General features: G+C 33.7%; 1 protein-coding gene across 1 annotated transcript; it reads right to left on the bottom strand.

Moving 5' to 3' along the window:
* Positions 1–7,747: 7,747 nt before the first annotated feature.
* LOC133323571 (septin-2-like) lies at positions 7,748–8,975 on the bottom strand. Its single transcript, XM_061532486.1, has one exon. The coding sequence runs from the start codon at positions 8,867–8,869 to the stop codon at positions 7,748–7,750; it is 1,122 nt and encodes a 373-aa protein (XP_061388470.1). The 5' UTR covers positions 8,870–8,975.
* Positions 8,976–15,388: the final 6,413 nt, after the last annotated feature.

The raw sequence follows: 15,388 nt of genomic DNA, 5'->3' as shown, positions 1-15,388 counted from the left end.
CGGTGGTTCTACACCGGAAACCGGGTAAAAATAGGTTGTGTCTTGATAGCCGAAAATTAAAAGCGGTCACAATGGGAGACGCGTATCCTTTGCCTCAAATAGATGGTATTCTTAGCAGGTTACCCAAGGCCCAATTTATCACGAGCTTAGATCTAAAAGATGCCTTTTGGCAGATTCCTTTAGACCAGAAATCGCGAGAGAAGACAGCTTTTACCGTCCCTGGGAGGCCATTATATCATTTTAAGGTAATGCCTTTCGGGCTTTGCAATGCCCCCCAAACAATGTCCCGTCTAATGGACAAAGTTATACCTCCAGACCTCAGGGCGGAAGTGTTTGTCTATCTCGACGATCTTCTGGTCATATCGGAATCTTTTGATCGGCATATGGAGGTTCTAAGTCGTGTTGCTAGGAAAATTCGTGAATCTGGTTTGACCATCAACGTTGAGAAAAGCCATTTTTGTGTCCCAGAAGTGAAGTACCTTGGCCATGTGGTTGGGAATGGGGTTATTCAAACTGATCCCGATAAAGTGTCCGCCATTACAGAATTTCCTGCTCCGAGATCAGTGAAACAAGTACGCAGGTTCTTAGGTATGACAGGATGGTATAGGAAGTTCATTAGGGACTATGCGTCTATTACCACGCCTATAACAGATTTGTTAACAGGGAAAAAGAAATTTGTATGGACCGATGAAGCCCAAAAAGCTTTCGAGGTTTTGAAGTTGCACTTGAGCTCAGCCCCTGTTTTACACAGCCCCAATTTTTCGCAGCCGTTCTATATACACTGCGATGCTAGTAAAACAGGAATAGGAAGTGTGTTGGTACAGAAGAATGCGGAGGGTGAAGAAGTTCCTATCGCCTTTATGTCGAAGAAACTCAACAAAGCCCAACGCAATTATTCAGTTACCGAACAAGAATGCTTAGCAGCAATGCTAAGTGTTAAAAAGTTTAGACCATATGTCGAAGGACATGAGTTCACTATCATCACTGACCATGCGTCATTGAAGTGGCTCATGTCCCAGACTGATCTAAGTTCAAGGCTGGCTCGGTGGGCTTTAAAACTGCAGGGGTACAAATTCAGCATACAACATAGGCGTGGTAGTTTAAACGTAGTCCCTGATACGCTTTCTAGAGCCAATACGGAGGACATGTCCGCTCTAGGTCTAGAATGTCTGTCTGAAATAGAAAATGACGCGGGATTTTTCGTAGATTTTAACTCTACACATTTCAAATCGGATGAGTACCAGCAGCTGTTGGATAAAATTGGGAAAAATATTGGACAAATGCCCGACCTTAAAATTATATATGGATTTTTGTATAGACGAACGGAACATACAAATGGCGAACAGATTCACGATGACCTAGTTTGGAAGCTATGGGTACCGCAAGGATTAGTGCCAGAGGTCCTTAAAAAGGCCCACGACCATCCACTATCATCGCATTGTGGGATAAATACAACTTTGGCGAGAATACGTCAGTTTTTCTTTTGGCCGAATTTAGCAGTCGACGTCAAGGCATATGTTAACAATTGTGAGGTATGTAAATCTGTGAAGCATCCTAATACAGTTCTTCGACCACCAATGGGTAGAACACCTGAAACCTGTAGATTCTTTCAGAAGCTTTTTGTAGATTTTCTCGGTCCGTATCCACGAACAAGGTCAGGTCATATCGGGATATTTATAGTTTTAGACCATTTTTCGAAATTCCCGTTTTTGAAACCGGTTAAGAAATTTACAGCTGAAGTAGTTGTGGATTACCTTGAAGGTGACCTATTCCATACCTTTGGTGTCCCGGAGTCCATTATCTCAGATAATGGCTCCCAATTCAAATCTACAGCATTTAATGGGCTATTGAAAAGATATGGAGTTAACCATATATACACTGCTGTACACTCCCCTCAAGCCAATGCCTCAGAAAGGGTTAACCGGTCTGTGTTGGCTGGCATAAAATCTTACATTAAACCCGATCAAAAGAATTGGGACGAACTGCTCTCTAGTATATGTTGCTCTCTTCGCTCCTCCAAACATTCGGCAATAGGTACATCGCCCTATTATTTAGTTTTTGGGCAGAACATGGTGACCAATGGAGCAATCTACCCCCTTCTTCGTCATCTGGAAATGCTTGAAGATCGTTCTGTTTGTTTTGACCGTAATGATTCGAGGGATATTATGGCTAAGAGAGCTTCGGAAATGATGAATAAACAGTTCTTGCGAAATGAGAAAACATATAACCTTCGATCGAGAGAAGTTTCATTTAAGGAGGGACAGGAAGTCTACCGTAGAAATTTTAAGCAAAGCTGTTTCGAGCAAGGTTACAATGCTAAACTTGCTCCCACTTTCCTAAAATCGCGTGTTAAGAAGAAATTGGGAAACTCTTATTACGAGTTGGAAGACCTCCAAGGTAATTGTGTCGGTACATACCATGCCAAGGACATCCGGCAATAGGATTATTATGTATCTTTAACAGGATGGACTGGGTTTGGCAAGTGCTATCATCCATCGGGAAGGTTGCACTACCCGGTGTCTGATTTTGGCGGGGGGGTGTGTAAGAGTTGCACTTGCTTGGTGTTTTTCTTCCGGAAACATTCAGTCGAGATCTTTGGAAACAATTTGGCAACGCCATCTACACCTCATATTCGTATACTTGACTCGATTAAAATATAAAGTTAGTACCATCTTTAGGATTACGTTCTTGCCTTGTTAATCCATTGCCTGGAAATTCGTAGCTTGTGGCCAGCGTTGGATAGGTTTCGTGGCCCCAAAACGGATGGTACTCTGCCATTTTGCCGATCAATTCATCGCTGTAAAGACTTGTTTTTGGGAAATTTGTTAAAAAGTCAATTTCTACCAGTTTTTTTTACCAAGTAAAATTTTCATTAATCTGAACGGATTTCTTGCTAAAAATTCCCCTAAATTAGAGCTGATTGGTAATTAATATAATTAATGATCGTTATTGGTTGTTACAATTCAATCATAATTATTCACAGCCATCTTAGCAAGAAAATAATTATGGTTCATGGTGCCATCTCGCTATGCGGTAAGTTTCTCAGTTAGATAGTGCACAAAGGGAATGCAAAAATATATTGTTAATTCTTCTACTCTCATTAGGATTGGCACCCAGCCTATAATCATTGTTGTTGTCATTGCGTTTGCCAGCCATAAAAATACGGGTTTTTTTCACTTGCTTTGTGCAGCGTAAAACCCAGCAGCATATACAACGTTAATGAGAGTAGTCAGTCACTCGTACACTTCTGTTGAACTATAGTTATGTGATAAAATCACGTGTAATCGCAGAGCATTAAAGGAGGAAAAAGTGATTTTTTGAAGACAATTGAATTATTAGAAATGTGCGCCGTTGATTCAAGTAATACAGCTATATAAGTCCAACATTTTAATACTGTTCGATTTCCCGGAGTGGCTTCCAAATTTTAATATAATATCAGCGAAAACTGGATATTCCCAATGGTATCAAAAACCGATGATTTGCGAAGTTAGTGATGTCTAGTAGTATCAAAGAGTGAGATAATCCAAAACCTTACTAACATCCTGAAATACATTAAGGAGTTACTACGAATATTCCAAACTCGATGCACCAACTCAGAACGATTTGTTCGGACGTCCACAGTCAGCCAGCCTTATTCATAAGTATAAATCTAAATTTTAATATTTCGAATCGGTGCTACTCAAGGTATTATTAATTGTTACAATTTGTTATTATGGGTACGAATTAGTTTTTCTATTTAAAATTATATAACTTTAGTTTCTAACAAATTTGCTTGAACATTTTATTTAATCGCAACTATTATGAGGAGTTGCTACACCGTAATATTATTCTTCATTGCCTCATACTAATATTAGTAAAATTAATATGCAAATTATCAACCATAGTTTTAAGTTTCAGTGTTAAATTATTTTCTTGATATCACATTGTTCTCGAATCACTGACTTCAACAATTAGCTCCGAACATAAGTAATACAACGCACACACCTACATATAAGTCATATTGGGATGACATACATATCTACAATACTGATGTTTGTGCGTATCAATATGTTATGTTTGAAGCTGACTGTTGGCAGAGGTCTTTACATACCTACATTCAGTAATAATTGTCGCCTTTCAGATGAAGTGTGTAACAAAGAAACCGAAACAAAGAGCAATATCAGTTACAATTCTCTCTTAATATCAACAGCAGCAACCACTACGAAAGATCTTTCAACGGTGACGCTACTCTGAGTTGACATGCAAATTGTAAGTACTCTCTTTTATTGTATCTTCATATTGTCTTTTTGCTTCGGTGACAATAATATCTCATTGTTAAGCGTTTAAAAATATTAGCGTGGGTACCAAGAAAAACCAGTATTGTAATATATTTTTAATAATTATTTTTTTTTTTTGGATTATTTTGTTGAGAATTATTTTTTATTGTTAGCCCAATGCCTCAACACCTTAAAATAGTATAATATAGGATAAGATTGAAAACATTTCTATGTTAATATATGATTACCGTAGTACAGTCATTCATACTGAAATAACATGAATTTTGCACTTTTTCAAATAAATTTAAAAATGTTTTGGGATTAATTTCATACAACTCCTGTTTGATTTCTAGATAGCCTAGGTAGACCAGTCACGATTGCACTAGGGGTCATAGGATCAATTTCTTATCCAGGTTAATACACCTATGACGAGGTTGGGAGGGCATAATGGACTGTTATCACCTCAGCGTCCATCACATAGCTTGCCAATTCGATTGATTATACACTTTCTCTCGGTCTTCCTCTTTTAATTGCACGTATCTTTAAAATAATTTAATCGTAGCGATAACAAATAGCTAGAATATGATCGAACCTACCCCTCCGACGAGCTAGTAGGCCGGAACAAAGTACGTGGGCTAGCTTAATATCAGAATTCGCCTCTTAAATGTTGGTTGTATGCTACAGAGAACGATAAAAATTGCCGCAAGTAAACTCGCCTAATATAAATCAGGACATAGACGCATGGAGCAAGTTCAGAAGAGAACGATAAAAATTGCCGCAAGTAAACTCGCCTAATATAAATCAGGACTAACCTATGAGAAATCAAAATATTAAATTACAGGAAATTAGGTTGAAAAATTAACTGAAAATATCGAAAATCGGAAGTGCCCTTATATGAGGGCTACCATGAAACTTGAGCCAATCTTGATAATTTTTGGTAGGAAGATTTGCTAACCAATGAGAACCCAAAATACTAAAACACAGCCAATTTGGTTTAAAAACGAGCCCCAAATACCGAAAATCGGAAGTGCCGTTATATGGGGGCTTCCCCAAAAGGTGGATCGATTTTGCTAATTTTTGGTGGGATGAATTTCTACCTAATGAGACTCCGAAATGTGAAATTACAGCCATTTTCGTTGAAAACCGTGCTCAAACTCCACAAAATTCTGAAATTTGGAAGGCACAGTTATATGGGGACTACCCTAAAAGTGGATCGATATTGCTAATTTTTGGTGGGGAGATTTTTTAACCGATGAGAACTCAAAATACTATGTTACAGCCATTTTGATTGAAAAGCGAAGCCAAAATACCAAAAATCGGAATTGCCGTTATATGGCGGCTACCCCAAAACAAGGTTCAATATTGCAAATTTTTGGTGGGGAGATGTTCTAACCTATGAGAACTCACAATACTAAATTTCTGCTAATTCGGTTGAAAAACGAACACAAAATCACGAAAATCGATATTGCCGTTATATGAGGGCTACCCTAAAAAGTGGACCGTTATTGATCATTTTTGGTCAATAATCATTCTACCTAATGAGACTCCGAAATGTGAAATTACAGCCATTTTCGTTGAAAACCGTGCTCAAACTCCACAAAATTCTGAAATTTGGGAGGCACAGTTATATGGGGACTACCCTAAAAGTGGATCGATATTGCTAATTTTTGGTGGGGAGATTTTTTAACCGATGAGAACTCAAAATACTAAGTTACAGCCATTTTGATTGAAAAGCGAAGCCAAAATACCAAAAATCGGAATTGCCGTTATATGGCGGCTACCCCAAAACAAGGTTCAATATTGCAAATTTTTGGTGGGGAGATGTTCTAACCTATGAGAACTCACAATACTAAATTTCTGCTAATTCGGTTGAAAAACGAACACAAAATCACGAAAATCGATATTGCCGTTATATGAGGGCTACCCTAAAAAGTGGACCGTTATTGATCATTTTTGGTAGGAAGATTAGACACCTTATGAACATCCAAAATACAAAATTACAGCCAATTCTGTTAGAAAATGAACGCAAAATATCGAATATCGGAAGTGACGTTAGACTGGGGCTCTACCTGAACGTGGATCGTTATTGCTTATTTTTGGTAGAAAGATTTGCTAACCAAAGATAACTCAAAATACAAAATTAGAGCCAATTTACTTCAAAAATGTGCGCAAAATTCTCAAACTTTCAAAATTTACGGGGTACCCTTATATGGGGGCTAACCTAAAAAGTGGATCAATATTTATCATTTCCTGTGGGAAGTTTTGTTACTTATTGAGAACCCATAATACATCCATTTTGGTTGAAAATCTAACCCAAAATATCCAAAATCGGTAGTGCAGTTATATGGGGGCTACCCTGAAATTTATCATTTTTGGTAGGAAGAGTTGCTAGCCAATGAGAATCCGAAATACCATTTTGGTTGAAAAAATGTGTTCAAAATCCTAAAAATTAGAGCTTACCTTATATGGGGGCTACCCAAAATAGTGGACTAATATTCATAATTTTTGGTAGGATGATTTGCCACGCAATGATAACTTAAAATTCTAAATTTCAGTCCAATTGATTAAAAAAAGGTGTCTGAAATTCTTAAAATTCGAAATATTGAAGGAACTCTCACGTGGAGGCTATACCGAATTTTGAACCGATATTGATAATTTTTGGTAGGAAGGTTTGCATTCCAATGAGAACCCAATATACAAAATTTCGGATATTTTGGTTGAAAAAATGTGTCCAAAATCCATAAAATTATGTGGAGGCTATACCGAAACTAGAACTGATATTGCTATTTTTATAGGAAGATTAGCTATCCAATGAGTATCCAAAATAACTAATTAAAAATTCCTCTTATGGTAAAAAAATTTCCAAATCGCTGCAACAAATTTTTTTCCGCATGAACCTAGTTCATCGTAACTACTTGACGTTATCAGTTTTTTTTTTGATTCCCTGAAGCGTGCTTGTGTTTACTTTTGTAATCTTTTATGTATTACAGTATTTAACTTTCGAATTTTGAAATATCCAATAGTGACAATGACGAGTAGTGCTTATCAGTATTTTTCCCAAGACTGTTTACTTTTAGAAGATCAAATTTTTTCTTATCTTGACATAGAGTGTGTTTGGTGATATTGAGTCAATAATTCACGTTTTGAATGCTAAAAATAGTTTTAGAATTTCCCACATTTTTTTGGGATTTTTTTAAAACTTGATTATGTTTTTTTATATTTTATTGTTTATTAAACAAAATTTAAAAAACTGGCCTTTGAGTTATACTTAATTAAGCATAAAATAGCATTAAAAAATAATAACTAAATAATAAACAAAAAAAATATTTATAAAAATAATTGCAAAAAGTAAAAAACAAAGCACTCCAAAAAATTTACATATGAATGAAGAAGTCTTGTGTAATGTTGTTATGAGATAAAAAATATATTGTTGATGGCAATACTTTGTCTGGTTACTGGTCTTTCAGATAGTCTCCTAAAGGAGGTCCACTTTATTTCTTCCCCTTCTTGCCCAGTGTCATGGTGTGATGAGAAGCCACATAATTTGTTTTATGTGTTGTAAATTCAATATATTCCTCTTCGAGCTTCTGGCGGGCCTCCTCCAATTTCCTCTTCTCTTCGGCATGTTCCTTTTTGAGTTTTTCAAAACGTGAATGCAGCTCACGTTCACTTTCCTTCAGCTCCGCTTCCTTTTCTTTGACACGTTGTACAAACATTTGGCGAACTTCATCCTCTTTAGCCTGCAGTTCGCTGAGATGATGGGCACGTTTAATTTCGAAAATTTGTTGAAACGATACGGGTTTATTGTCATTGTCCACATCACAGAAACCCATTTCACTGAGACGTTTCTGCCTATACAAAGCATAATGGGTTTGATGGGTCTGCTCTCGTAAATCTTCCATATTGGTGCGTATCAACATTTCACGTAGCTTAACAAAATCACAATGCAGCTCATTTTCGACCTGTACCGTGCCCCATGGATATTGCCGGGCCCTTACCAATTTATTGCCAATTTTTACAAATTCCCTACTACCGACCACAGCAAAGGGTGTGTGGTCATTCATAAGGGCATTTGTCTCCGCCACGGTTTCATCATCCACCGGGAATTGATAAATATTTACATCATTGTTTTTCAGCTCCTCCAGTATTTTGGCCTTAAATCTCTGCAACTCCGTTTTGGAAATGGTATCAGCCTTGGCAATAATGGGTATAATGTTCACCTTGCTATCCAATTGTTTCATACACACCAAATCCAAAGATTTCAGACCATGCCCGGTGGGGCAAATAAAATACAGGCAGGCATGTATCCGACTATCATGATAATCGACCAAGGAACGTTTTATTTTCAACTCCTCCTGCAGATAGGCCTCAAATTGGGTATCGATATAATCGACGACAGCCTTAAAGGAATTCTCTTTGTTGATTTGATCACCAAAACCCACAGTATCACAGATGGTTAATTTCAGCTGGACATTGCTTTCCTGCAATTCATAGGTATTGGCTTTTAGCTTGACATTGGGTAGCGTATGGGGACTGGGCGTTGATTCAAAACTTGTATTGAAGAGGGAATCCATTAGGGTGGATTTGCCCAAACCCGTTTCACCGATACACATCACATTGAATACAAAACCATTTTGTACCGATTTATTAACCAATTGATCGGGAAGGCTATCGAAACCGACATGGCCGGATTGTTTAAGCGTGCGGGATAATATGTCTTTTTTCGTTGGAACTGCAACACTACCACTGGTGGCGGCCACTTCAATTGTCATCTTTGATATCGTTCTTTTTTTCAATTAAAATTCAATTTATTTCCAAATAAAATGCTGGTGGTGTTGTTCAGACAAAGAAAGTTGGCTTGCTGTCTTGTCCTGCTCTGCTTGTCACTGACTGTGGAAAATCATAAGAAAATTTTCATTTATTTATAGCAAGAGAATATTCAAAAGCACCTACCTGAGGGAATGTTGGCCTGCTTGTGCTTGTTCGTTGTTGTTGTTTTTGGTAAACAAATTAGCGTTTTATTTGGGATTATTGCTGCATTAATACCTGGAAAATTTCTTAATTATTTTCCTATTGTCTGTGGTGTTGTTGCTGCTGCTGTCACTCACTGCAACTTATGGGAAACACCCACACCTCTTACTCACACTATCGTCGCTCTCTTTGTCAATACAACGCACTACTCTCTCCCTCAATCAATGCAGTTTCTTTTGTTATGGTCTTTCCAGAAACTTCAATTGCAGGAATTTGTTGTTGTTTTATTTTATTGTTGTTATAGTCTTTGTTTTACTAATTACTTTATAACATTAATTGTGTTTATTTCCACTAAAAAAGATCTATTGCACTTTGTTTGTTTTATTAATGCAGGGGTTTTTCCTTGCCGATGGCTATTAAACAAATGAGAGCGTTTGACAGTTAACTACTGATTGGTGAGTTCAAAACGGAATGGTTCACAGAAATGAACCGAAGAAACTCAATTGAAATGGTTCACGCTGGGCACAGGAAAATGAGTACACATGAATAATGAAATAAGAGATAATAATGAATTTAATTAAAAAAAATTAAATTAATTAATGTAGGGGTTAAAATAAACTACTTTAACTTAAAATAATAATAAAAATGTTACACATTTTTATATTATATTCATTTTTTAATTAATATTTTTATAAACCACAAGGCCGAGGCGTGGATTTTTTATAATAAATATTTTTAAGAAACAAAAAGGCCAAGGCGTGGATTTTTTGCAATAAATATTTTTAAGAAACAACAAGGCCAAGGCGTGGATTTTTTACAATAAATATTTTTAAGAAACAACAAGGCCAAGACGTGGATTTTTTATAATAAATATTTTTAAGAAACAACAAGGTCAAGGCGTGGATTTTTTATAATAAATAAAATATTTTTAAGAAACAACAAGGTCAAGGCGTGGATTTTTTATAATAAATAAAATATTTTTAAGAAACAACAAGGTCATGGCGTGGATTTTTTATAATAAATATTTTTAAGAAACAACAAGGCCAAGGCGAGGATTTTTTATAATAAATATTTTTAAGAAACAACAAGGCCAAGGCGTGGAGTTTTTATAATAAATATTTTTAAGAAACAACAAGGCCAAGGCGTTGATTTTTTATAATAAATATTTTTAAGAAACAACAAGGCCAAGGCGTGGATTTTTTATAATAAATATTTTTAAGAAACAACAGGGACAAGGCGTGGATTTTTTATAATAAATATTTTTAAGAAACAAAAAGGCCAAGGCGTGGATTTTTTATAATAAATATTTTTAAGAAACAACAAGGCCAAGGCGTGGATTTTTTACAATAAATATTTTTAAGAAACAACAAGGCCAAGACGTGGATTTTTTATAATAAATATTTTTAAGAAACAACAAGGTCAAGGCGTGGATTTTTTATAATAAATAAAATATTTTTAAGAAACAACAAGGTCAAGGCGTGGATTTTTTATAATAAATAAAATATTTTTAAGAAACAACAAGGTCATGGCGTGGATTTTTTATAATAAATATTTTTAAGAAACAACAAGGCCAAGGCGAGGATTTTTTATAATAAATATTTTTAAGAAACAACAAGGCCAAGGCGTGGAGTTTTTATAATAAATATTTTTAAGAAACAAAAAGGCCAAGGCATGGATTTTTTATAATAAGGCCAAGGCGTGGATTTTTTATAATAAACATTTTTTAAGAAAGACACCGCATACAAAATTTTTCAATATTGAAATTATAAATATATATTTTAAAAAATAAATTTTAATTATTATAAATATTATTATTATTATTATAAAATATTTATAATATTTTCATAAAAAGTAATAATATTAAATAATAAAAAATTAATTTTCAATATTTTCTACAAAAAATATATATTTACATATTCTTATTTTTATAAAATATATTTTTATTTTATTTTTAATAAAAATATATTTTTATAAAAATAAATTGCAAAATATCTTCATAATATATTTTTTTATTAATGACATTTTTATTATTTTTTAGGAAAATAGGATATAAAAAAGTATATTTTTTTTGAAAAATATATTTTGATTTTTTTTACCTGAAAAATGTTAAATCTAAAAATATGCTTAATAATTTTTTAAACCTATTTTTTGATAAAAAAAAAACATTTTTAATACATATTTTATATTTGTATTCCTAAAAAAATATTTAAATATTACAACTCATGGCATACGGATTGTTTGATTCTAAAATACGTATTGTTTGATTCTAAAATCCGGATTGTGAAGATACATTATTTGTTTATATATATATATGTATATATATAAATATATATATTTTTTTATTATTAAAATCATTGTAAATTTTAGTGAAAATGGTACCCATTATATTTCATATCTTTACAATGAATAAATTATATTCAGTAGTGTTGGCGGTTTATTTGGGATCCCATTTGTATTTTGTTTTTGCAAAATAGTCAGGCTGAATCCCAGTTTGTTGTTTTATAAAAAACAACTATTTATTAGTGGGGAATGTATGGCATTGTTTGCCGAGGGGTAAGGCAATAGCTTCTGGGGAGAATATCCCAACAAAAAACTAAGGGAACTGATGAGGATCAGTGGCGTGATCCGAAACTATAGTCTTCCCTGCCTTACCCCTCGGCAAACAATGCCATACATTCCCCACTAATAAATAGTTGTTTTTTATAAAACAACAAACTGGGATTCAGCCTGACTATTTTGCAAAAACAAAATACAAATGGGATCCCAAATAAACCGCCAACACTACTGAAGTTGTAGACGCAGGCACGGTTGAACTGTTTGGTTTGTTGCTGTATACTAGCAACACCAACAAAGTCGTTGTGTGCATTTGTCGCGATGTGACAACACACAACAGTGGGAAAGGTATGGAATTGTTTGTAAATGCCTTGTTAACCTCGAAGTGAGGCTCCAGCGAAATTCTCATACAGTTTACGTCGTTGGTCAGCTAAGTACTTCGCTTTGTTACAAGAGACATTTGGGTATGAAAGGTTTTTTGTATAGAAGCAATAGCTTCTGGGGAGAATATCCCAACAAAAAACTAAGGGAACTGATAAGGATCAGTGGCGTGATCCGAAACTATAGTCTTCCCTGCCTTACCCCTCGGCAAACAATGCCATACATTCCCCACTAATAAATAGTTGTTTTTTATAAAACAACAAACTGGGATTCAGCCTGACTATTTTGCAAAAACAATAAATTATATTTTTAATAAAAACGTAAAACTATTGAAATAATCGCTAAATTAATAAAAATCTAAACCAATTTATTTATTATTAAAATCATTGTAAATTTTAGTGAAAATGGTACCCATTATATTTCATATCTTTACAATGAATAAATTATATTCAGTAGTGTTGGCGGTTTATTTGGGATCCCATTTGTATTTTGTTTTTGCAAAATAGTCAGGCTGAATCCCAGTTTGTTGTTTTATAAAAAACAACTATTTATTAGTGGGGAATGTATGGCATTGTTTGCCGAGGGGTAAGGCAATAGCTTCTGGGGAGAATATCCCAACAAAAAACTAAGGGAACTGATGAGGATCAGTGGCGTGATCCGAAACTATAGTCTTCCCTGCCTTACCCCTCGGCAAACAATGCCATACATTCCCCACTAATAAATAGTTGTTTTTTATAAAACAACAAACTGGGATTCAGCCTGACTATTTTGCAAAAACAATAAATTATATTTTTAATAAAAACGTAAAACTATTGAAATAATCGCTAAATTAATAAAAATCTAAACCAATTTAAAAAATCAATTGTCCGGATTAGCGATATTTTGCTGTATGTAAAATATTCTTGAATTTTTTTTACGAAGTTATTTTTAAAAATTTTTAATAAAGATATCTTCCAAAATTAAAAAAATATGTTTTTAAAAATATTTTTAACGTTTTTTTATTATATATATATAATTTTATTCTAATTTTTAATATATTAAAAAAAAGTTCCAAATTCTTTTCATTAGAATTTAAATAATGGAAAGAAACGCCATATTTTTCTTTTTGAAGATGCAAAAACGACCTTTTGCATACCATGTGAATGTTAATGAAACAACAATGTAAATACGCGACTAACGGCCTCTCTGAGCAACAATGTAAACACAAGACATAACGGCCCCCTCTGAGCAACAATAGGTGTGTCTGGTTACTTTCCCTGCAGGAATTGTCCAGTAACTTCTTTCTGAGAGAGTAAGGTAGTTTTATTCTCTTTTGCAAGAAAAATGCGAAAAGTAAACAGACGGCATCCCTGCAGAAGCTTGCAACTAATCAGCTGATTTGTCAAAACAAACCAATTTGTCCGCCATTATAAAGAATTAAAAGAAAGAAAACACAACCAGAAACAAAAACCAAAAACAATTAGTCTTGCTAATTCCAAAAAAAAATATTTTCAAATTGAAAGCACAAAAATAAATAAACAAACAATAGAAAACATCTGATTGAATGTCGATGTATGAGAAGAAGAAGAGTTGCAAGAGATTGCAAGAAGAAATTTTTCCAGCAAGAATTTGCAAACTCTCACTGAAAGAACTGTCAAAATTTCTCTCTCCAACCGCTCTCTTTTGCAGAACTTTTGGGTTAACAGACGACTTCCAGTAACAATTTGTAACAATTGTTACAAACTTTAGGGTAACCAGACACACCTAATGTAAACATAAGACAATACGGCCTATCTGTAATGCTGTAAAAACGCTATGAAGCAATACCGACCTAACTAAATTGCTGTAAATACGCCTTGACGTATTTTTCACTTTTAAAAATAAAATAATCGAAATTTAAATGTATTTTTTAAATAGAATACTAAAATAAATAAATTAAAACAAAAAAGGGAAGATTTCAATGCCCTCATTATTCTTTTTTTATACGCAAATATAATTTATTTAGTTTAAAAAAAAATAATCAATTTTTTGTTTTGGTTTTTATTTATAAACCATTTGAATATTGAATTGCACATTTCGTAGCCTCATAACTGTCTCTCTCTTCGGGAAATAGATGCATAAATTCCATTACCATTTTCTGTTGTTTAACATAATCCGTTTGACGATCGAATTTCTTAGACCATTCGACAATATCTTCTGACTCGTTAGCATCAATTTCATTTAAATAGCTTTCCACTGTCTCCTTAACGAATGCATAAAACTTTTCATTGGAATTTTTACTAATGGAACGCATTGGTATGGCAACTCTCATAAATTGTTTAACCCAATCACGACGTAATTTATCATCTTCCAGCGAATCGAAGAGATGACGTATTTGCACATGATTTTCTTTAAGGGCCAATTGTTTTTCACAGTTCTGAGGATCCGATTGAAGATTTTCCAATAAAACTTCACACATTGTAATGCGGGCACTTAAGTCCTCATATATTGAGGATGCCTTTAGATCATCATTCGATTCGGACCACTGTTTTAGGCCGGCAATATATTGCGAAAATTCCTTGTAGATTTCTTCGGACCATATCGATTGTTGTAATTTGTCTGCCACCGTTTCGAAAAGTTGATAACGTTTGGATTCTTTAAAATTTCCACTGGGAGCGGCCAAGGAAATCTGAAAAAAGAAATTTTGAAAATTTAAAAAAAAAAAAATATTAAAAGTATTTTTTAAAAATTTACCTCCACTGTTAGGGCCACCACAAAAATCACAATAAATTTATTCATTTTCAATATTGTTATTATTTATATTTTTTCCAATTGATTTTTATGTGTTGGTTCTTGATCACCTTGCCGTTTGTGACTGATACGATTTCTGATCTGTCATTTATATATATGGCATTTAAATTTCTTATCAGCTTATTCGGCCTCACTCATTCAAATTATCATCATCAATTTTCAATTTCTTGGGAAAATATTGATTTCTTCTCTTATCAATTTTAATATTTTTTGAGAATTTCAATAATTTTAAGAATTAATAAAATTGCTGGGAATTTTAGCCAGACAAAAAGGAGTCAGCTAAGCGGAAAGATGGAATAATAAAAAAATTTAAATTATTTTCAAAAAAAAAAAATATTTTAAATATATTAAAAAGTATATTTTTAATATTGCTATTTTAATTTGTTATTATTATTTTTTCTAATTCTTGGTTAGTTTTTTTATAAATGTTTCCATTTTATTTGCATTCAAATTTAAAT

Source organism: Musca vetustissima, unplaced genomic scaffold (assembly GCF_032173495.1).
Source record: "Musca vetustissima isolate MV318-11 ecotype Yass unplaced genomic scaffold, APGP_CSIRO_Mvet_v1 utg202801, whole genome shotgun sequence".
In the NCBI taxonomy this organism is placed as follows: Eukaryota; Metazoa; Arthropoda; class Insecta; order Diptera; family Muscidae; genus Musca; species Musca vetustissima.
This window is presented reverse-complemented; position numbering and strand designations above follow the sequence as displayed.

Excerpts from the sequence above, each read along its gene's own strand:
- LOC133323571 (XM_061532486.1), bottom strand. The coding sequence starts at position 8,869 with ATGTGTATCGGTGAAACGGGTTTGGGCAAATCCACCCTAATGGATTCC.